The sequence below is a fragment of the Trachinotus anak genome, unplaced genomic scaffold, assembly GCF_046630095.1.
Source record: "Trachinotus anak isolate AG129_WGS33_773 ecotype Australia unplaced genomic scaffold, CSIRO_AGI_Tana_v1 ptg000026l, whole genome shotgun sequence".
In the NCBI taxonomy this organism is placed as follows: domain Eukaryota; kingdom Metazoa; phylum Chordata; class Actinopteri; order Carangiformes; family Carangidae; genus Trachinotus; species Trachinotus anak.
The window spans coordinates 11041898-11065604 of NW_027273877.1; the positions used below are offsets into that span (position 1 = coordinate 11041898).

The following is a 23707-nucleotide window of genomic DNA, read 5'->3' on the forward strand; positions in this document are numbered from 1 at the left end:
GGGCCTTACAGGTAGTCTGAGATCCAGGATGCAGTAGACCTGCTAACACCCACCCAAAACAGCTTCTCACACAACAATCCTAACATTATATGTTATTGACAGCTGTTTTATTCTGAATGCCCTCAGCTGATTAAATCTTTGTGGCCAATTTAGACAGCAGAACATCTTAGTGAGATAAATCTGCAGCTACCAGGTGAAAAGTGCTGAATTGCTCTAGAGAGCCATTAAGCTTAACTGTCATGTGTGTTTACCATGATTACATAACATTTAAACAACAGCAAGCTGCTACATAGTCCTGACACTCCTTCAAACACAAGACTGAATCTAGTGGGTAGGTTGAACAGCAGACTAACATTTTACTAGGAACGTTGGCTTTTGTATTACCTGACAGCAGACATTTTCCACATCAAGAATTTAACACATTTCCCAGATCTGCAACTTTCAACAGGGGCATATATAGGAAAAATTATATACAGATTGTGGTGGAAAGACTAAGCCCATCATTATGTCACACAATATAGATGTAACATGCATAATATTTATCAAACAGAGATATCCTGCTGTAATCTTTGTTGCTGTATGTCTTCATGCTGTCCACTCTCATTTTCTATATCAGATTCAAGCTCAAACATGTATGGACAGATTTGAGAAGTTGCTGTTTCCAATCAATTATGTTATGCTATTTAGTTTTAGTAAGCAGTGGCATGGGTGCTCCAGCGCTGGTAGACAGCAGTCTCACCTGTCCTGTCCCGCCCCCTAAGGCCCTAGTGTCGTGTGATATCTAATGTGCAATTAAAATTGAGGAGCAGCACGACAACAATAGCAGGGCCGGTGGGCAGTCCTGCCCCCCAACCTGCCCCATCCCCGTACCACTCCTCAGACACAACCATAGGCTTAAGCCCATCCTAAACCTGAAACTGCAGCTAAGATAAAGACAGAGCAACAGCTCCTTTGAGAGTTTGTTTCCATTTATCCTTTTCTGTTGTTTTTTCACCAAAAATTTTGTTTTGTGTTAGTGTTAAAACAACATCTAACATTCTGCAGACTAAACTGAGGGAAAACTCTTTCAGATTGTGGTCCAACAAGCATCAAAAAATCTTTGGATTAATTGTTTTAGATTTTCTACATCCACCTAATACCTAATCCCCAACTAGTACTAGTTTAGCATGATAAGAATTGAATTTTACTCTGTGTATGGTCTAATGCACTCAAATTTCTCATTCTTTTATGGCTACTCCTTCTGTCCTCATTGTCTATTTTGGTGTCTAGCAATATACGAAGGTGTTTTGATTACTTGTGTTGATTACTGTGCATCTTTTATGCCAATGCTTTACCTAACACACAAACAAACATTTTAAAATAGTTTTATTTAGTTCATATGTCCAAGTAATGTCTGGTTTAATATTAAAGCTGCAGGTTGTGGCACATCCCAATCCGTGCTGAACCAGTCCATAGTGAGTGAACATGACCAGGCAGTGGAGGGCAGTTTCCTTCAGTTTAAATCATCAGAATACCCTAGGTACCCTGCCACCAACGCTAAATCACCAGCAAAGAGGAAGAGGAAACCACCAAAGTCCCCACAGAGGAACAAAGAAGGAAAGTCATCAAAAAGGCAGAAAAGATCCAAGTCACGATGTAGGAGCCACAGGAAGGGATCCAGATCCAGGAGCCCTTCAAGGAGGACAAGATCACGATCGAGGTATAGTAGTTATATCCCGTTGGTATTTTAGCTAAACATAATTATTAGTTAATAATTTAATTAATGATATCAATACCAAAGAGCTGAGAACATTGCCCAGAGCATTGTCCATCACTTGAGCTCAAATTATTAGGATGACATCATGATCCACAGACCATCAGGCTTTCATTCATGCAGGCTAACAGCACTGTTCAAACCTACATACATACATATCGTACATACAAGTCTATAGGCTTTCACCCATGAAAAACCTACCAATGAGATGATGCTACCAACATGTTCCGGTGTGGATACAAATTAAAGTCGGTGAACTCCTTAATTTGAATCCTACGCACCCGTCACTAAAACTTTATGGTAGGAAATGGAAGTTTTTAAAATCACATCCTGAAATATGGTTTCAACAATTGTTTCATTGCAGATTTGATTTGCATCCACCATTTTATGCTAATTTATACATCCACTGCATTTGTTTGACAGCTTTAGTTACTAGTTACTTTTAAGATGAAGATTTCACACAATGGATAATATAACAAGCTTTAGAAATAGAACACAGTGTTAAACCAGTGGTTTCCAACCTTTTGGCTTCCGATGTCTTACAAAAAACTGTGCATTAAAAGAAAAAAAAGGGTTAGAGAAAAAGTCCTGATATCAGAAATTTGTTTTCTTCTTGTCTTCTTGTTAATCATCTCAGGACTCTTCAGATTTATCTTATGTGCTTTATATAACACTGTTTATAAAGTAGTTAAAGCAGGCACATGCTTCTTACACACTGATGCTTCAGTATTAATCATCTAATGATGTTATCTGTCATAAGACAATTTTTCACTTTAGTGGTCATTAAAGATTTATTCTATTCTATTCTATTCTATTCTATTCTAATGTATTAGTCAGAGGGACCAAACCTGAACTTTAATATGTAATGGAGCAGGGCTGCACAATTAATCGAAATCTCAATACAGCCAACTGCAATATCTGAATGTCAGGAGCTGCATTTCTTTTGATAAAGGTAAAATGTATCACAGCATTGTTGTGCATTATTAGTACCATAAGAATTGTAGTGCTACAGAGATTCATATCGCCATATCTGCCCAAATACATTTACATTTACAATATAGTGTATTACATCTATATTTATCTGAATACTTCTTCCACCACTGAACTCCTGTAGTCCTATACATTACTGTATCATAAAGGCATATTATCGTTTTGCCAAGTGAATAACAATGGTGAGTGCACTAAAAGTATTTATTTGGAAAGAATATGTTTTCACTCTTGATGTGTATTTCCATTGAAATTTTGGTCTTCTGAATTAACCAAGGGATTAATAAAGTATTTTATTTATCTATCTATCTATCTATCTATCTATTAAACTTCATTTAAAGTGGCATTTAAAAGGTCTTAAAAAGTCTTAAATCTAACTTGTTTGTATAAACAACACCCTGTGTGTGTGTGTGTGTGTGTGTGTGTGCGTGCGTGCGTGCGTGCGCATGTGTGTACAAATACAAACACACACACACTAACTCTCATTCCAACTGTTTCATACTTGCAGCCACAATGCCTTGGAAATCATGGTCTGACAATAACAACAGAACTCCAAATAAATTGAACTATATGTTGTCTTTGCAGGTCAGGAGGCAGGAGATCAAGGAGGTCACGCTCATGGTCAGCATCACGGGGGAGGAGGAGGGCTACATACAGCCAGAGGGACCGCTGGAAACGAGAGCCAAGTCATTCCCCTGTACTCATCCTCCGCAAAAATAGATCCCCCACCAGGAAACACTGCAGTTCGAGCAACAGCCCTCAACGCATCAGTGAACTGGGTCAGATATTATGAAATCACTGATTTCAATTCTGTACAGGAATTGTGCTGTTTCTTCTTTTTTCATTTGGCATTATTATTTATAATCAGTGTAATCAGGATATCAGTGTTATGAAATCAGCATATGCCATGGTCACTTCCCTTCCATGGTCAACTTCTTTCATGCAAAGAAAAACTGAAAACATTGTGATGAAAAGCAGTGTTAAAAGCTGTTGGACACCCAGCTGCTTAGACATATTTGGAAATTAATACCTTTAAGTGTAATTTCTAATATTACTTGCCTAAATAATTTTCAATTGAGCAACTTTCTCAAGATTTTAGTTTTTTCTCTCAATAGCACACCAGGTTTGGTGAGGAGGATGATATGTGAAAATGATCATCCATAACCTCTTCAACATTTTTTGAAAATGTTGAAGTTTTAAATAAAATCTGACTTAATTTATAGCTGTCATTGCAGTTTCAAGTGTGTTATCAGTCTAGTCATATACTGTATATTTGCAGCACCTGCTCAACCGTCCTTTTTAAAAAAAAAAAAAATCTTTAATTAATTAAGTTGGTTTATAAATAGATATTTCAATATATTCAGTATAAAGAAATTTCATCAGTTTAATTCATTGTTTCTGTGATTGATTTATGTATATTCTTTTTGTTTCCTCAGATAAGGACCAGTTGTTGGAAATTGCCAAGGCCAATGCTGCTGCTATGTGTGCCAAAGCAGGTATGCCCATCCCTGCCAGCCTGAGGTCCACAGTGCTTCCTCTAGCTCTCCCAAGTATGGCCATGAATGCTGCAATGGCCAGTATGACTGCTGGTATGATTTTGACTCTTGTCTTTTCTCCTGTCTTGATTTGATTCCCTCTGCTTGATGTTTTTTTTTCCTTTTTATGATCACTGATCCATCCACTGTATGTATCTATCCAATGTTATGGTTATCCCTTTGGACCTCTGTTATTGATTCAGTACCAGATTTTTTGGTTTGATGTTATATTTTTAATATAGCAAATATTACATTAATATTACATTAATTAAATTACCCCTCCCCCAAGAAAAAGTTGACTCCCATGATTGTTCTTGTACAATTCCCACTATTCACACCATCACACTAGTCATGCATCCCAGTCGCGACGTCACATTACCATATGTGATTATGCACAGGGAAATTTTATTTCTAAACTACTCAAATAACCAGCTCAACAAATTTTGACATAATTTTACCGTGACGTGTATATGTAATAACTGTTCTCTGTATTTGAATACATTTTTTGTGGAGCCTCACATACCACAGTTTGGGAATCACTGCTTTATATCTCTATATTTAATTTATTCTGTTTCCAGTCAGTGCATTTTATTAAGATTGTTATTACAAGCTTGAATCTAACTTGAATTAGCAGCTCTGGTTGTTTTTTTATTGGCCTCTGTCTTGCTGTCTTTCTCAGTGTCTCTATGTCCCTTACAGCCACTATGACAGCAGCCTTGTCTAACATGGGTGCTCTGTCTTCACTGCTCTCACTGCCATCCATTACCAACAAGCCACCTCCTGTTGCTACCCAACCCAACATTGCTGCTTTGGAGGAAATGAAGAAGAAAGTAGTGAAGCAGGCCAACAGTATCAGCATTAAAGAATTTACTGATGTAAGAGCACAGACCTTGAATCGCACTTGTTAACCATGTATTATTTACTGGCGTTTAACTGCACACAGAAAAGAAATTGATGTTACAATTCTATTAATTTTGTAATGGTAAGAGATGTAAAAAAAATTCTCTAACATATGTAACTAATATGTGGTTTCATAAAATATACAAACATTACTAGCAACAACATTACTAACACAAATATTAATCAGTCTAGAAAAATAGTCAGGGGCAAGAACTGAGTAGGCCAAACTTGACACAAAATGAAAAATAATTTCTCCAAACTGAGAAATTTTCTAATTCTATCCTTTGAAGTAAATTACAGTAAAACTATTTATATTATAAGATGTTTGTGAAAGGACACATTTAATGTTAAAAAAGATCCTAGAGAAATAATAACAAGCAGATAATGCTTCTAAAAAGGTGAGTTTTGAGTAACCTCTTTAACGTGTGTCTGGGGAGAGAACTTGACAGAGGGTGGCAATGGAGAAGGCACTGTCACCCCAGGTCCGGTGGTTGGTCCTGGATCAGGGATGTAAGGAGTGAAGGCTTTGCAAATATAGCAGTGGCAAAAATCTTGAGGTAGGAGGGGGGGGTGGTTATGGAAGGCTGTGTAAGAAGGAAATTACTTTAAATTGAATCTATTGTGGGATGGAGAGCCAGGGGTGATGTAGTCATTGGACAAGAGTGAGTGAGCAAGCAGCAGGGTTTGGATGTACTGGATCTATGATGTATCTATGATGTATGCACAAAGAATCCTATTGCAGTAGTCAAGTCTGGATATCATGAAAGAATATATCTTAGTTTCAGCGGCAGAAAGGGAGATGGATGGACATAGACAAGCTATAAAGCTGTTTTGGTAATAAGATTGGTGTAATGTTTGAATGAAAGATGGCTCTCAAAATTACTCTAAGGTTGCAGATATTTGGGAAGGGAGATGGTGTGGAGCTGTTGATGGTGAGGCAAAAATTATGTGCAGTTTTTGGGACTAATGATTGTGTCAGATTTGTCACAATTTTGCTTGTGAAAGGTGGCTTGCACACATGATTTAAACCAATTATGCTTTTCCATATTTTCTGTCGTATATATAATGTTACAGAGTTTGGTTAAACATGGCCAGATTTTCAAATAATGAGGACACATTGCATTCAGGCTTAAAGAAGAAAAACTCTGTATTGAAAGATTTGAAAAGTTGCCATATTGAACATGTTATGTTACCTGGTTTTAGTTCCTAGTTACTTAGTTTTACAATTTGCTTTGGTGGTAAGTGGTTCCAGTAAGCAGTGCTCACAAGTGTTGAGTGCACTGCCCCTTAGGCGAGGGGGCAGTTGCAGTGATGTCTAGGGATTATTTAAGGAGGGAGAAAGACGTGGTTTATAGTGTATAAAGAAAGCAGTGAGGTCAAGGAAGATGAGAATGCAGAGATGAGTAGCCTCTGAAGAGAGGACACGGTTACATGTGAATGTAACAAAGTGTTTCCATGCCATGTTGTGTGCAGAATGCAGATTGGGTCAAATTGTTCAAATAGCTTTTTGGAGATGAAGTGGGCCATGAGGTGTGAGGCAATGAGGCGGTCCAGTATTTCTGACAGAATGGGGAGACTAGAGTTTGGTTGAAAGTTGCTGAGGCTATCAGGGTTGCACCCAGTTTTTTCAGAGCAGCAGCCAGTTTAGGTGGTAGAGGACAGAACCCGAGCAGAGAGGAGTTTATGATTTCTGTCATAGTGGGGAGATAATGAGGAGACGTTTGGGTTAGGTTTAGTTTATAGTAGAGAAGAGGACTTTGGGTGTTGATGGTGTCTTAGTATGGCTGAAGGTAATCTTTGTAGATATGAAGATGTTAAACCAGTTTTATTGCTAATTCTTTTTAGCTGGCTGAGAGTGTAAATGAGACTGTGGCAACCACAGCCACACAGAGGAGGAGGAGAGTGGGTCACTGTAGTAGTTGAAAAGGTTAGGGGGGTTGGCAGACACTTGGGAGGGGATACAGATAAGCTAAAAGAGCTGAAGGGCTGATGGACTTGAGACTTTGGAAGGATACTGTGTGTTTTTCTTTTGGGATGAAAATTGGGATGTCAGTGTCCTGATGTCACTTCTGATTGCCAGGTGGTCCAGTACCAGTAGTTACAGTTATGAAGAGGGTACAAAAGTATGGAAAATAAGTGGATGTACAATCCCAATCAAGTGCATATCCCGAATTGATCTAATTACTAAAAAAAAAGAGTATCTTGAACTGCAGCAGTAAGTAAAACAAAAAATAAGTAATTATTTTGATAATTGATTAAGTAATATTTTGTACAAAAATGTCAAATGTGTGTGCCTCACAGAACTTCAAATTGTGGTGTTTGCTTTGTGTGTGTTTGTAGAAATGCAAAATGATCGTGGACAGTAAAGGAGAGCTGCCGGTGGCAGTACCTCATATTTCAGATGAAGAGGATGATGGGAAACCCTTTGGAGGATCAGCTCTTCGAGAGCAAAAAGCCATCAGCTTCAGCATCAATGTAACATCCATGCACTGGCTACACATTGTCTTATATGAGTTTACATATTGTGTATACACATGTGAATGCTGGTTCTTACTAGTGTATGTGAATGTGTGGTAAACCCTACTTAGATGACAGTGAAGTATATATGGTTGCATATTGGTGGTTTCATATTAAAGCTCAGAAATTACAAGGAAATAACCTGACCACTATTTCACAGTAATTAAAACAATACCTCATTATTGTTAGTATATGTTAGTATATTATTACCTCTTGTCCATCAAAAAATGTTACCGTTTCTTAACATTACCCCCATTACAAATATATTACACTGACTTAACCCCCTTATTTTGAGAGTGTGCAACCCTTAGAACAGTGGTTCCCAACCTGTGGGCTGCGGCCCACTGGTGGTCTGCAAAAGCAACATGCAAGTTGGTCGACAAATAATTTGCTAAATATACAGTATAATATACAATATAATATAACAGTACAATATAATATATATACATTATATATAATGTTTAATAATAATCTATAATTAATAATCTTTAAAAACATTAATAATTAAAAACTCCTTTCATTATGTCACTGTGATAAGCCAATGTTGGGAACTTTTATGTCATCGCTGGCCAGACCGCATCATATACCTGTTTGCTATCTCAGTCTGATTGTACTTTAAGGCATTACATCCATGGCATCCAGCTCGTTAGAAACAGATAAAATTAGAAGGAAAGAGAGTCAAGAGACAATGACTAATCGACAAGTGATTTCCCTGTGTCAAACAAAAAAGAAAATTTGAGCTCCCCCTTGCTTTCAGTCACTTATGCGATTAAAATAGGGCCCATAGTCAGATTACTTTCACCAGTGACTTAAATGGTAGTGTAGAGTCGGGCATAAGTATTTTTGCTATGATTTTTTGCAGTGTAGTATACCATGCACCATGATTTATTGGCTCTGTTTGACATATGATTTGAACACACGCTAGCCAGCCAGTAAATGCATTCTTCTTCATTGTTACAAGGGGGAGTACCTTCTTAAATGTAAATTTTAAGTACTTGAGTGACAGGCTAGAGAAAAACTAAAATGATGAACACTTTTTCCTTTTTCTCCCTCCAGAACACAACAGTTCGTCCAGCAGTGCGTAGTGATGCAGGCATCGCCAAGGAGTTTCCTGTGTCTTCAGGATCCCAACATCGTAAGAAGGTCAGGTTTTAATCTTATAACACTAGTTAAAATTTTAGATTTAAAATCTGCTAGGTAAAAAAAAAGTTAGGAAACCTACTACCTACAACCATTCTGTTGTAGACCTGAGGCGTGTATTTATAGTGTAGTAATTTATATGGCTGCTAGAGGTAACAATTCTTTTAGTCTAAGATGAGTGATGAAGTGAGTTGACATTTATTCCAGCTTTTCTACTTTTTATTAGACAGAGACAGTAGAGAAGGACAGAAAATACAGAGGAGAGAGAGAGGAGATGTCAAAGGGGGTAAAGTCAGGTGGTTGTCTGGGAAACTTGAAGAGCCATGCTGCTAGCATGACTAAAAATCTAGAAGCTACAAGTTATATCTTTTACTGCTGTTGATACCTTAGTAGCTGCACCCTTCATATCTGTGTGTGTAGTGTTATTGCTGAGATTGTGTCTTTTTAGGCGTTTCAGTTAGTTTATTCCAGTGGGTGGAGCATTTTGCTTGCTTCTCATCTGGTCCCAGTTGGGTGTTTTATGCTGGTCTTTCAGAGATGGCAAAACACACATAAAAGTAAAGATGAATTTGACTGATAGCATTTTCCCTCTATAGATATTGCAATGATAGTATTATTATGAATTCTTTTGGCCATGATAATCATGTAGTGAAAGTGTGATCTCATGACAGCGCTAAACCCAATATATAAATATAATATGAATACAAAATAAAATAATGTGCCTGTGGTTGTGTGTGGCTGTGGACAAAAGTGATTTCACACCCAACTTTCATGTCAGTCATCCTGAACAAATGGGCTGTGACATTATTGTTACCTCACTTTGGTATTTGACTTGCTGGCCAGAATGAATTTGTTTTCATCTGCTGAAGGAGGAAGGTTTCTCTGTGTTGTGTACATAATAATGACTCCAGTGCACATACACTGAGAATGAACTCCTCAGTGAAGTAGGAGACATATTGTGTACAATATATTTGCAAATCTTCTCAGTTTCTGGATTTTTTGATAAGGGAGAAAAATGTGATTAGCTATTACATAATGCTGATTATTTAGTAGATTATTTATTATGTCTTAAACCTATGTAAAGAGGATCTTTTAAAGTAGATTCACCACCCACCCACTGTTTGCTAGTGTGCTGATCCTCACATCCAAAATGAATGAGAAACCCTGAGCTATGTTTCCGTTACAAATTATATATTTAAAATAGACCGTCAAACAATTAATTCTTTCTTAATTGCAATTAATCACTCAATTTTAATAATCGCGATTAATCGCATAATTTTATCACATGATTAAAATTTTATTATTTTGCATCTCAGAACTGTTTTCTCTTGCTTGACAACACATAACCGTCAGTCTGTCCGAACTAGAAGCTAAGTTACCATTTCTGATGTGTAATTATGAAGATGTGTGATAATTTATTTATCCGTGATAATTTATTTTCCAGCTCATTTGATCTTCACCAACGATGATTCAAGCATTGGATTTAAACACTTTGGGTGTCCCGACACGCCCCTTTATGCAAACCGGAGACATGCCCCTTTTGCTCCCATAGACATGACTTGCCAAGGTCGCTCCGCCATGTAAAATCTTTGTAGGAAGTGTCTGTGGCAGCTTGACAACAAGTAAGGATGCGTCAAAGGGTCAAGATAGTAGAAGCCAAAGATTCAAGAACGTGGCACTCTAGAATCTCTGGTAAAGGACCAGTGACTGTGTAAAATAAAGAATCTTTGGTGACATGCGATTAACACAATTTTTTTTTTTTTGAATAGCGCGTTATGCTCGGCCCTTAATCTCATCGCAATTAACGTGTTAATGCTGACAGCCCTAATTTAAAGATGTTGTCATACAACAATGATAATGCCTAATGAGCAATGTGATGTGTTATACTCTCCAGGAGGGCGAGGTATTGGGCGCCTATGGAGAATGGGTTCCGGTTGACAAAACAGCAGACAAACCTACAACTGCCTCAAGAAAGACCCTGACCACTGTTCCTATAGTGACATCCACCTCATCCTCAGGTGAAACAGTGGCAGCAGGGTCACCAGAGGCTGTCGATCAACCAGCTTTTGTGCCAGTTAATGACAGTGTTTTTCCTGACCCACTACTGCAGGTGAGATATGGAAGTATACTCTATACTGATTGTATTCTTGTATGTAATGGAGAATCCTAAAAAATGTTGTGAATATATTATCTAATCTCTGGGCTCACAGTTTACGTTTTTATATTGACTAGTGCATCTGTAACTACACAGATAATGTGGAACATAAAGGTAACACTGATAATGCTGATGTACTGTGTATGTCTAAGTTTACTACTCCTTCTTTGCTCATTTTTTTAATCCAGCTGTGTTATTGCTATAATTACAAAGCTGTAGTTTCAAATCTGATTTTCACTTAATTAATGTAGTGTAGAACCCTGGGCTGATAAATACTGTGAATTGGAATAGCTACCATGGCAAGCAAAGACACAAGTAAAACTAGGGCAAAAAACATGATTATTTATTTATCTTTATGAATCTTTCTACTGTAAGGGTAAGTATAAGTTGTTCTTGTAACAATACACTAAGCTTCACTCAGCTGGAGAAGAATTACTCCTGTGACATAACTGTTGTGCCACACAAATAATGAAGTTGTGCTAATCCCAGCTGACATTGGGTGAGAGGCAGGGTACACCCCGGACAAGTTGCCAGTCTAGGGTTGACAGGGCTGACATATAGAGATAAACAACCATTCACGCTTACATTCACACCTATGGGCAAGTCACCAATTAACCAAACCTGCATTAGTTGGATTGTGGGAGGAATCTGGACTACCTGGAGGAAACCCACACAGGCATGAGGAGAACCCATTAAAATCCAGACAGACAGACCCCTGCTGAACCAGGGCTCAAACACAGAACCTTCTTGGTGTGAGGCGATGAGTGCTGTGCCGCCTTTGAGTTTTATATCTGTCATCTTAATTTTGTAAGATTGTCTAATAATAACTGTGTTTTAAAAAGTTTGTTTACACAGGTCTGTGCTTGTAAACCTGTCTATACGCCTTTGACATTTAACTTCACAGCTTGCAAAGTAAAGTGTGGCATTTGAAAACCTCTGTTCTCTCTCTCTGCCTCTCTCTCCTTCTCTCTCTCTATCCCCCTCCCTCCCTCCCTCTCTCCCTCTCTAGCCAGTAGATATCTCTCAGGCCGTAACTGAGAGAATCAAAGCTCAGAGACGTTTGGCTGAGAACCCCTACGATGTCAGTGCCATCTGCATGCTTAGCCGGGCACAAGAGCAGGTATAATTCACATATCTTATTGACTATTCGTTAAAGGCTCAAATGTCAGCCAGCCGAGATACTTTTGATGAAAATATTAACATTTTGTTGGTATTTGGTCATAAGCAAACAGAGGTGGAGGAATTATTCAGCCCACACTGTACGGGTAGGCCATTACAAGTAAAAGCCAAACATTAAATTGGTACTCGAGTAAAAGTATGTAAGTATTATCTGCAAACTGTACTTAAAATATCAATGTCTTCAAAGTCTTATTGACTTGTGGCCCTTCTGAGTGCTAAATATATGATATAAATAAATTGTTATGACTGATATGTTAACAGTATTATAATGTTGTTGCTTTTCACGGTGGAGCTAATTCTAACTATTTTATTTACCTTTGGCTATTTTAATGCAAAATTGTATTTATTTGTTTCATCAAATGTAAAATCTGAATTTTTAAAGAAAATAGTAACAATAGTAGTCAAATTAATGTAGTGGAATAAAAGTACAATAGTTCCCACCAGCAATGAAGTGGAATTATAAGATAGCACAAAATGGAAAGTTGTATGTAGTTAAGTACAGTATTTGAATAAATGTACTTTCAACTGCTATAAACTAAATTCTTGGACAGGGGAGATGAATGTCTGTAAAATAGTTTTGAGACATTTCTGTGAGTTTAATTTTGCCTGTTAATTAAAAACACAAAGGATCCATCCAACAAAAACTGCAAACCAACATTACTGTAATTCCCAATAGAATCACAGCTTCATTATGACTACATTGCCTGTCTTGTGTCTTTTGGTTTGCAATTTAGTAAAATTTTGGCTGTACTGTTCCTTCATATTCCATCAATATTTATGTTAAACACTGAACACGGCGGGACACAACCTCTCATCTGAGTATGCACAGAGATTAATATGGAGCATGTCGGGGTGGAACTGATACAGAGAGATAGGCACATTTCTCTGTTATCATGCTTGCATTCTTTTGAAGCACAGACTAGTAGTATTAAAATGCACATGCATAGCAAAACTATTTTGTCAGAATCAAAAATTTGATTTGAATGAGTCTTCTGATTTTTGGCCTGCAGCCAGTGCTTATAGGAAGCTCTGTTAAAGTGACTGTTGGTTTCCTGACATACAGGTTGAATTGTGCGACCTTATATACACCAAGTCTGTGCCTTTCTAAACTATATCCAATCACAGGTGGACTTCAGTCAACTCCTAGATAAGTCTCAAGGATAAATAAAGCAAATAGGATGTACATGACCATAATTTGGAGCCACAGCAAAGGGTCAGACTACTTTCATTATTGAGATTTTTTAGAATTTAAAAATATTTCTAAAAATTGTCATTATGGGTTACTGAGTGTAGATTAAATGCCATTTGTATCCATTAAAAATAAATCTACAGTGATTGTAGAGGCAAATCACAATGCTCTGTTGTATTTTGGAATGGTAGTAATTTTTGGTTGCAGATTTTTTGGACGGTTTGCTATCCCACATTTCTTTGCTTTTCTATTAACAGACAAAATTAACCCCATGTAGTTAAAGGAAGCAAAATCACCTAAGGTATTAGAATTATTTGTCCAGAAGCCATGGATGTCTGATGTGTGCCTATCTAGTTATCTAGTTAATGTCAAGATAAATCACTGGTAAGGAAAAAATTAAATCGTCTGTTGGCGCTAGTGAATATGTCCAAAGATCACCAAGGTCATGAGGAATCATCATCTGGGCACCATGGATATCTGTACCTAATTTCAATGCAAGTCACTAGTTGTCAACACATTTCACTTAACATCAAAAATATCACCATGGGATCACCAAAATCACACACACACACACACACCCTTTAATGGGGAAAAATGGAAGAAGCCTGCCCATGTAAACATTTAGGAAGGTCAGTTATGTTATGGGGTTGCTTTACTGCATCTTTCACAAGGTTCCTTGAATCAGAAGATTATGAGGGGATAATCTTGAATCTGTTTCTCATTACAAGGGCAGTTTGGAGTGAAACATACTGACCAAACTACTATTTAAGAAGAGTAGACATCTCATTAAGATCTATAGCTTGATTGCAGTGATTACCTTAAAATGGCGTGATAGAAGTTATTTGATATTGGGTGCCAGTAGTTCATCCATGCCATTTGACTTTGGTGTATTATTTAAAATAATATGTAAGAACAAAAATCAAAAGCAATATGTCTGTTCTATCTGCAGTCAAATAGTGAATGGCAATTGGTTTTTCCAGTTTTAGTTCCAGTTCTTGAAATTTTAACCTTAATGGATTTCAGTTCTGATTTTTTGTCTTTTTTTGATTAGTAATTTCCCATTCTCATGTTCAATAATATAACACATCCATTTGTCACTTTTGTTTCTTAGAAATGTGATAATCAATCACAAATTTCATGTTTTAGGCTGATGAATAATAATCATTTTGTATGCACACAATGCCGATGAAATGTTTCCACATTGTCTTCTCAAATATTGGATCTGATAAATACTTTGACTGTCTGATCTACCTGTCCTGTTTTCATAGGTCGATGCATGGGCCCAATCCAACACTGTTCCAGGTCTCTTCACTGGTTCAACAGGAGCCCAGGTCCTCACCTCAGAGGAGCTGTCCACCAGCGGACCACAAGCATGGCTGAAGAAGGTAAGACACACGCACACAACATACATAAACAAGCACATAAAACCATTGAGATAGATTTAGCAAAAAATGAGAACTTGTCTTGCCTGATTCTGTACTGTAAACAGACATAAACAGACATATTTTGACATATTGAGGTCTCTGTGATCTCATGCTTAGTGATTACCATCAAGACTCACAAGTTGAATCATGACAACATACTAAAATTTAGCAATAACACATCAGAATTACCATCAGCTATCTCATTATGTCTCAACAATTTCAGCAGAGCAGTTAGTGCTCATGGCACTTTAAGGCACCCTTGTCACAACTAATTCCACTGCAGATACAAAGTTGTTCACCCAGCATCCATGTGAAGAAAGTTATCCCTCTTCTATTTTGAAACCCAATGTTACATCGACATTTGTGTGTTTCTCCCTGGTTCCTCTTGTTTGTCCCAAAGATGAGATGACATCACACACTTTAAGTATAATAGCTTTTCTAATCTCTCATGCAGAAAAAAACTTCACCAACTGTTGCAGCATGACATTTGTTTATTTACAGTCTGGTGTGGTCCAGGCTGTGTCTGATCTGGTTAAGTGCCATCTGATATATTAAAGGGTGGTGTGATTTGTGTTTGTAGAGAGCTTTTGAGGTGGGAGTTTCTCTGTGTTAGGATTAGGTTCTCTGGGTTAGGGTCCCTAATATGGGATCTCTCTGTTGTCAGCATGAGGAAGGGGTGGACAGAAGGAGCTAGGTTGGTACCTGTTTCCTCCTCAGTGCCTAAGTTGTCCTTATTTACCATCAGTCACTGTTTGTCACTTCCTGCTAACACTTTCTTTTCTCTCTTTCCTCCTTTTCCCCTTTCTGTCGCTCTTGCTGTGTCTCTTTGTGTGTCTGTTAGGACCAGTTTCTCAGGGCAGCTCCAGTATCAGGGGGTGTCGGGGAGTTCCTGATGAGAAAGATGGGCTGGAAGACGGGAGAGGGCCTAGGGAGGAACCGTGAGGGCACCGTGGAGCCAATCATTATTGACTTCAAGGTCGACCGCAAAGGTCTGAGGCCACAGAATACTGGACCAACAACACAGTGATACAGATTTTGATGAGTCTTAACAGCACATGCTTTACAAGGGTGGACAGTGAAGGCAAACTGGTGATGTGGGGGAACAGCTACATACAGTGGCAAGAAAACTGAACCCTTTGAAATGACTGGGTTTTCTGTATTAATTGATCATAAAATCAGATCTGATCTTCATTTTCAACATCAAAAAGTATAGACAAACACAATGTGCATAGCTAATAACACACAAACAATTATAATCTTTCGTGCCTTTATTGAATACATTTATAGTGCTGGTGGAAAAAGCAAGTTAATCCTTGGATTTAATTACAACAAAACCTCCTTTGCCAGGAATAACCTCAAACAAGCTCTTTCATTAGCTGCTGATCCATCCATCCATCCATCCATTTTCTTCTGGCTCCTTTTGACATGAAAGAGCAGCGGCTCTATTCGAAGCTCCCTTGGATGTCTGAGCTGTCACCCTGTCTCTAAGGCTAAGCCCAGCCACCCTATGGAGGAAACCTAATTTCAGCCGCTTGTATCTACAATCTCGTTCTTTTGATCACTACCCACTTGGTAGCATCTACTGCTTCTGAAGACCCCTGGGCCAACCATGGTACCTAGAACCAGGTCCTAAAGACCCTCTTCTTCAGCTTGATGGCTTCCCTCACCGCCAGTGTCCACCAGGGTTGCCACCTCGGCAGGCATCAATGACTGCCGAGGCCACAGCTCCCAATCACTGCTTCTGCAATGGAGGCTTTGAACATAGCTCACTCAGACTCTATGTCCCCAACCTCCTCTGGGTCAGAAATTCCTCCAGATGTGTGAGTTGAAGACCCCATGGACAATCTCCACCAGACGTTCCCAGTTCAACCTCACCACACATTTGGGTTTACCAGGTCTGTCTGGCAGCCTTCCCCGCTGCTGATCATTGGACCATTTTTCCTTAAATAAGTGCTTCAGATATTCTCAGGATGTCTTTGTTGCAACCCTGGCTCAAAGGGAAGCAACACAATGAGAACACGAAAACAAAGTTTAACTTAATGTATTTATTAAACCCAAAAAGAGAGAGGGGGGGGGGGTCTGTCCAGTTTTTAAAGGCAACTCGCACCTGCAGGTGACCACAGGTGATTACAGGTGAGACTCCTACCTGAAACAGAGAGAGAAAGACACCAGGCACAAATACAAGGCCTGTAACAGTCTTGTGTGAACAGCTTTCTCGTTGTAATTCCAAAAGAATCTCTACTAGATCAAGGTCTGGGCTCTGACTGGGCCACACCAAAAGGCATATTTTCTTTGTTTAAAGTCATTCTTTAGTTGATTTACCTGTTCAGTATCATTATCTTGTTGCATTATCCAATTTCTACTGAGCTTCCACTGTCAGACAGCCACCATGACATTATCCTGGTATATACCTTGATGAACTTTGGAATTCATTTTACCCTTGAACGTCGAACTGTCTAGGCCTAGAGGCAGCAAAGCCCCAAACCATGATGCTCCGTCCACCATTGGGATGATGTTTTTTACAACATTCATAGTGCTGCATGTCCTGATTGGACTTCAGGTTTGGTAACTCCTGAGTCCAATTAGCTTTTGTTCTAATTGGCCAAGGGGTTCACATACTTTTTACACTGTGAATGTATGATGTATCTAGTATCCAGTCCAGTGTTTACAAATTTTCACATAAATGCAGGTAATTCCAAAGTGCTCATTTACTCTCTCTTCACACTCTTCATGAATACTAAGAATACTGTGAACACTTCTGAATCCAGGCCTGGCTGTGCTGTGCTACATGCCTACACTGCTATTGTAAAGAGACGTGGTTTTACTAAAATCAGAACTGCCATGATATCCCTACCCCACTACCAGAATAGTGGAAGTTTCTGCAAATTCAAGCCCTCTTTACTTTTTACTTTATTCGTACTGTTTACAATAATGTGAACACGGAATGGGGGTCATTGTTGTTCCATCTTTATGCTGGCAGTGGAGGTAGTCACAGAGCAGGAACAATGTATCTGTAAAAGGGAAACAGGACATCAATGCTGTTGTGTTATACGTCACACCTGATTCCAGAAAATCAGCATGTTGTCTAAAATCACACACTTGGATGGCATTATATCAGCTTGGTATAATGAGGGGTTAACTAATTTTCTCTCAGTACTGTGAGGCTGCAAGTACTGCAAATACTGGTTGACAGTAAGTATCACACTGCTGTAATTCCATTAATCCCATCAGCCCATTCTGACTGATGCTTACTCTTCACTTAGATGGGGTTAAATTGATGACAAGAATAATGACACTAATGCTAATGATTGTGGTGGTGGTGTTGATGATGATTTTTTTTGTGTTGCAGGGCTAGTTGCTGAAGGAGAGAAGCCACAGAAGCAGACGGGAGGCCTGGTGGTAACCAAGGATCTAATGGGTAACAGATACACAACAAACACAGTCACAACATGTTCAGTGAAAATAAACCTCTGGCAGTAATGTTATCTGGTGTTACCAGTTTTTGGACTAAATTCATCTACAGTTCACTGAGAATTAGATAAGCAGCAACAAAACAGCTTGGACAAACTACAAAAACACGTAGCCGGCACAGCAACATTTTTAAAAAGGTACAGTGACTTTTGGACTTCACTGTAAGTTAATGCAACATTATCAGGTGCTGTGAATGTAACATTAGTGTTACTTTTAGTCAGCTATCTTTTTTGTAGCTACCAGCTAGAACATTTTAGCGTGTCCTCCCAGTCTAAACCCAGACAGTGAACAGTATCATACCATCATATCAACAAGTAGCTGTGGTAATGCTAGGTGAGCTAGGTGAGCTCACAACAGAAAGAAGAGTACAAAGAGCGTAATGACAATTGCAAGTGCCAAGTCTCAACTTGGGTCAGTTTATGTCAATATTGAAAGAACTGTGTGAAATATTGCCCTTTAAACACATAGTCCTGCAAGGCCTATGCAAAACCGCAAGTGTTCAGAAGTAATGGGGCAACTCCATGCTTCCTGGACAGCTTTGTGATACATTGATTCATCATTTCAATTCATGCACAAAAAAACTAATGTGTGATGATTGATGATGATGAGGTTGTCTGTCAGTATGAGGAGTAAAGAGGTGACCATGGAAGTGAAGGTAATAATGAAGCTCAAAAAAAGCTAAAAGATATTAAAGATAGTTGGTTTACCAAAACCAGCATATGGCACTTTGTAAAAAAGATGGCTACAGAAAAACTAGACAATGCAAACTCCCAGAAAGCCTCAAAACAGAAAGGTTTCAGTTTGCAAAAAAGAAACTGGTAGTGTTTAAGAGTAAATGAAAACAAAAACGAATTTCTCCCAGAATGGCAGAAATTCCAGAAAAGGAAAGTGATAGAAAGAGAGAGAAAAGGAGCATGACTTGGACATGTATGGCTGCCAATGAATCTAGCACACTTTATTGAGGATGTAGTCTCACATAGACACTTCAGCATCGTGTAGGCACTGGAAAATGGTCTGTCTGTTTGATCAGAATTTTGGTGTACACACTGGCTTGTTTGAGTCAGACTATTGATGATTTAACTCTTGACAGAAGTAACAGAATGAATGCAGAGATATTAAGGAGCATTGACTTGGCTCACCCAGGACTGTTCACCAGATTTACTGTCTTCTCCACTCATATGCTTGGCATGTACAGGGGGATTCAGTGCAACATAGAACATTGAAAACACTAGGGATGCCCAAGTGATCGGCCACCAACCATGATCTTCCAATTTTCATAAAAAAATATGTGATCGGTGGATGAGAATTAATGCTACTAGTCATTATCACCTTTCAACCAATCACCTGTGGTTAATACTTAAAACAAACCATGTCGGTGGTGTAGCGCTAGTGTAGAGTGATACTGAACATATAACATATATCATAACATATACCATCTGCAAAGCATGCCACAATAAAATACCTCTTGGGGGAAAATTGAATACACAAACGGCTGCAACCCATGTTCTGAAGCATATTTATTTTATTTGTTACATTTGTTACAATTTGAATGCAGCCTGTATCTGACTTGAAATACTCTTATTTTTTAGTTTGCATAATGCAACATTGCCTTTTATTTATTAGACTATTTGCACTTTTTAGTCTATTGAAAAGGCTTAATAATTTTTTTCATCAGCCAATCTCACTCATAGATGATCAGTCGGCAGCAAAAAAAAATAATAATAGGGGCATCCCCACGAAACACCATAGCAGATCTTCATGTCAGGCTGGATAGTCCATTATACTCACTCTGCCAATTTTGAAAAGATTGATTTTTGCTTGACAGATAATACATACATATCATCTGTACAATGGCAGTGGCAAGGAATAGTATGTAAAAGCTTTGCAATCACCTGGTGTTAGTCAAATGTATAAACAAACACAATGTGCATAGTGTCTGAATAACACACAAACAGTTATAATCTTTTGTGTCTTTATTGGCCACACTTATTAAAACATTCACAGTGCTTTTGGAAAAAGTGAGTAAACCCTTGGATTTAATACCTGGTGGAGCCTCCTTTGCCAGCAGTAACCTTGAACAAGGGCTTAAGTAGCTGCTGACATTATCCTGTAATAACCCTTAGTAAAACTGATGATGACTCGATGATGGTGAGCTGTCCAAGCCCACAGGCAGCAAAGCTCCAAATCCTGATGTTCCTGCCACTGTACTTCACCATATGAATGATGTTTTCATTTGGCATATGCACAATTTTTGATCAAAGCTCTTCTGAGACCTATTTTAAGGCAAGGTTCACAACAGCAGATGTGTTGAATATGTTTGAGAGTTGTCAGAGGAGCTGTGTCATTATATTATTTATTTAAAATGGATTGTGTTTGTTCATAATTGAAAACTTAAATGCAAAAAGACAAATTTACACATAAAGCTAAAAGCAAATAATACATAGATACATGTATAAATACATGTATGTGTTCATAACTGTACTTTTGAACCCCTGACCTTTTTTTCCTGGCTCTGTTAGATGTTTGTATGCTACTTCATCTTATTCTGCGCTCTTGTCTGTGTAAAGGGAAGCACCCAGTGTCTGCACTGATTGAGCTGTGCAACAAGAGACGGATAATGCAGCCAGACTTCGTCATGGTTCATCACAGTGGTCCTGACCACCGAAAAAATTTCCTCTTCAAGGTGGGTAATTTTGATGCTGTGCCAGTTTTACTCCTTTTCATTAGCTGGTGACATGTTGGACCTTTGAGGTTGGCCCACACTGTTAAAAGACTCTGCATCTATGATATGATATTATCATTTCTCAATTTTTGAATTTTGTTGCTAAATGAAAATGTTGACATTTGAGTTTCAAAACAACAAAATTTAAGGATTTTTTTTTCAGTTAATGCATTAGGTTTGCTTCCATTCCCTAATCCCCGGTCTTTTTGTTTTTATTGTATTTTCTGATGGTAAAATTCCGACATTTAAAGAGGGTGATGCATATTGTCTTGTTTCCAGGTCACGGTGAATGGTGTGGACTACCAGCCCCAGACTGCTAGCCCTAATAAGAAACATGCCAAGGCCATGGCAGCTACAGTTGCCTTGCAGGCTCTGGGAGAGGTAATATTAAAATAATAACACAAGCAGAACAGCACAACATAGAGGGAGTATACAAGTAACACAACAGTTTTCTATTTTGTAAAGCACTGTTGTGTCTAGCAGCTAATAGGATTGTGCAACACTTGATTCTTCCTTGATCAGCTACTGGCAATTCGGGAGCTGCATTAAACGAATAGTCTTTATTCTACTACCATCAAGATTTAACAACAATCTTCAGAATGGTTAGATTACTGGAGAAGTAGAGGTGTGTTGGGTTGGGAATATCGGGAAGTTGTTCGTCTTTGTGAACGTGTGAGGGTGGTTTCTGGAATAATAAAACAAACAGTTATTTTTCCATTCATTACAGCCTGCTGGCCATTTAAAGTAATTAACACCAATAGAAAACACTCCAAATTGTAAGGCACTAAAAGTATAGATAACAGAAATAGCAACCAATAAATGTAGAATCAAACTACCAATGAGGGCAGTACTTACCTACCAGTGCCCACTATAAGGATCATCACCATTGAATTGAATGTGACCATAATAGGTTAAATAGTTAGCATAATTTTTCGGTTCTAAGTAACAGCATTACCCTGCAGTATCCTAGAAAATGGACAGTGATTTCTATGTCTCCTCAAAAGCAGCCACAAACCTATTTGTAAAGCTGTAAAATTGTATTGTAGCTTTACGGTCTGATTACGGTTCTTTGCTGAGGATCCAAATGTAACTCAACTATTTACAGTGACATAACGTTAATAATGTAATAAAACATAATTAGAAGTGCACAATAAACAGGCAATGAAATGAACAAATCTTGCTGCACCCTTTGCCTCAAGGCTACACTGGAAACTGCTATGTCAACACAGTATGTCAACTAAAAATCAGCCCTGGCTGGCTTGCTTTAACACTGACATTATTTAAACTGTGATAAAATTATCAACAACACCATCAATACTAACATATTCTGCTTAATTGAAAACAAAAATGAGTTAGCAGATATGCTGAGTCATGAAGCTACATTTGGACTATTGGAGGTTGTGATACTTCACCTGAAAGCCGTGTACACTGTTTGAAGTAAAAAACTTAACTTTTCTAAAAATCTGAAAAAGCTTGAAAGGTGTTAAAAAGTTTTATTATACAACTATACTAATTTTATTGTGTTGTGCTGAATGTCCACTCACATTATTCCCAAACAGGTTTAATAAATCCTTTACATAAAGTTTGACTTTATGTATTACATTACATTATATATTACATACATTTTAATATTGCATTTGATGACCACTGTTCATCATAGACTAGCATGCTGATCCATAATATATTTATAATATATTCAAATGTGTTTCAAATGTGTTTTATTTTGTTCCTAGGTTCCTGTTGATGGACCAGGACTCTACACTGGCCCTGTCTTCACTGCCGCTTCTACTGGCCCCCTGTTCTCAACATAGACAAACACACAAGAGGGGGGCTGACTCTTAATCACAGTTTAACAGTTTGACTCTACTCTCACGTCAGTTGTGGGACACAGACAGAATGTTTTTTTTCCCATTAATTGGCTGGTTGCCAATCATTTCCACTCTGGTGGCTTATTTATATTCTAAGAAATGAACAAATGTTCGAGGTACACAAGAGTGAGAACCATGAAAACCACTCTGGCTTCAGATGGCCCAGACTATCTTTGAATCAAAGCTACTAGTGACCAATTTTATACTTGCAAAACCACATTTTTGGTTTTTTTAAGTCACTATGTTTAGTGACACATATTTTTGCCAGGCTTTTAGGATTGAGAAAGCGTCTCCATCTCATATTAAAAGTTGCTTACATGTATCTATATGTGTATGATGAAGTTTATAATATAGTAGCATTTCAGCCTGATATATATTAGTTTACTTTAATCTAACCCTAGACCAGACAAAAGTTTTTTTGCAATAGTTGGTCACAGTGAAGCAAAGCTAAGTTGGGCTGCTAAATGAAAAGCTATATCTGTAAATGAGTGTGTCTGTTGGTCCTGATACTATATTTGTGGCCTAGTGTTCTTCTAAAAAAATGTTTCTCATACAAAATGCTGTTAAACTTTGTGGAACTGACCTTCTAAAAAAATGTGTAAACACAAAATAAAGATTATATTTATATTATATCATAGAAACTGCTTCTCTGTAACAATGCCCCCACCCACTCATGCTTTTTTCTAAAGGCATCATTTATTTTTCTGTACTGACAAATCTGATAAATTCCTACACATACAGTTGTGTTCAAAAAAATAGCAGTGCCGAGTTCAATTAGTGAGGTCATTGATTATGTGAAAAAAAATAGGTGTTAAACAGGTGGCCCTTATTTAAGGATCAAGGCAAGTGATGCCGCATATGTTGGTT

At 38.0% G+C, this 23707-nt stretch overlaps 1 protein-coding gene across 2 annotated transcripts in view; it reads left to right on the plus strand.

Moving 5' to 3' along the window:
* The window catches only part of LOC139609697 (protein SON), a 37126-nt gene extending 13656 nt beyond the window's left edge, over nucleotides 1-23470 (plus strand). Inside the window, exons 7-20 of one of the 2 annotated variants that reach the window (XM_071464571.1) lie at nucleotides 1411-1699; nucleotides 3326-3519; nucleotides 4177-4329; nucleotides 4975-5150; nucleotides 7516-7650; nucleotides 8749-8835; nucleotides 10727-10942; nucleotides 11997-12107; nucleotides 14624-14740; nucleotides 15621-15768; nucleotides 18129-18197; nucleotides 20818-20933; nucleotides 21252-21353; nucleotides 22706-23470. In XM_071464571.1, coding sequence (XP_071320672.1) covers nucleotides 1411-1699; nucleotides 3326-3519; nucleotides 4177-4329; nucleotides 4975-5150; nucleotides 7516-7650; nucleotides 8749-8835; nucleotides 10727-10942; nucleotides 11997-12107; nucleotides 14624-14740; nucleotides 15621-15768; nucleotides 18129-18197; nucleotides 20818-20933; nucleotides 21252-21353; nucleotides 22706-22783 — 1991 coding nt within the window. In that variant the 3' untranslated portion in view covers nucleotides 22784-23470. Of the gene's footprint in view, nucleotides 1-1410; nucleotides 1700-3325; nucleotides 3520-4176; nucleotides 4330-4974; nucleotides 5151-7515; nucleotides 7651-8748; nucleotides 8836-10726; nucleotides 10943-11996; nucleotides 12108-14623; nucleotides 14741-15620; nucleotides 15769-18128; nucleotides 18198-20817; nucleotides 20934-21251; nucleotides 21354-22705 lie in introns of those variants that run through there. The other variant, XR_011685328.1, reaches the window with a different exon arrangement.
* Nucleotides 23471-23707: the final 237 nt, after the last annotated feature.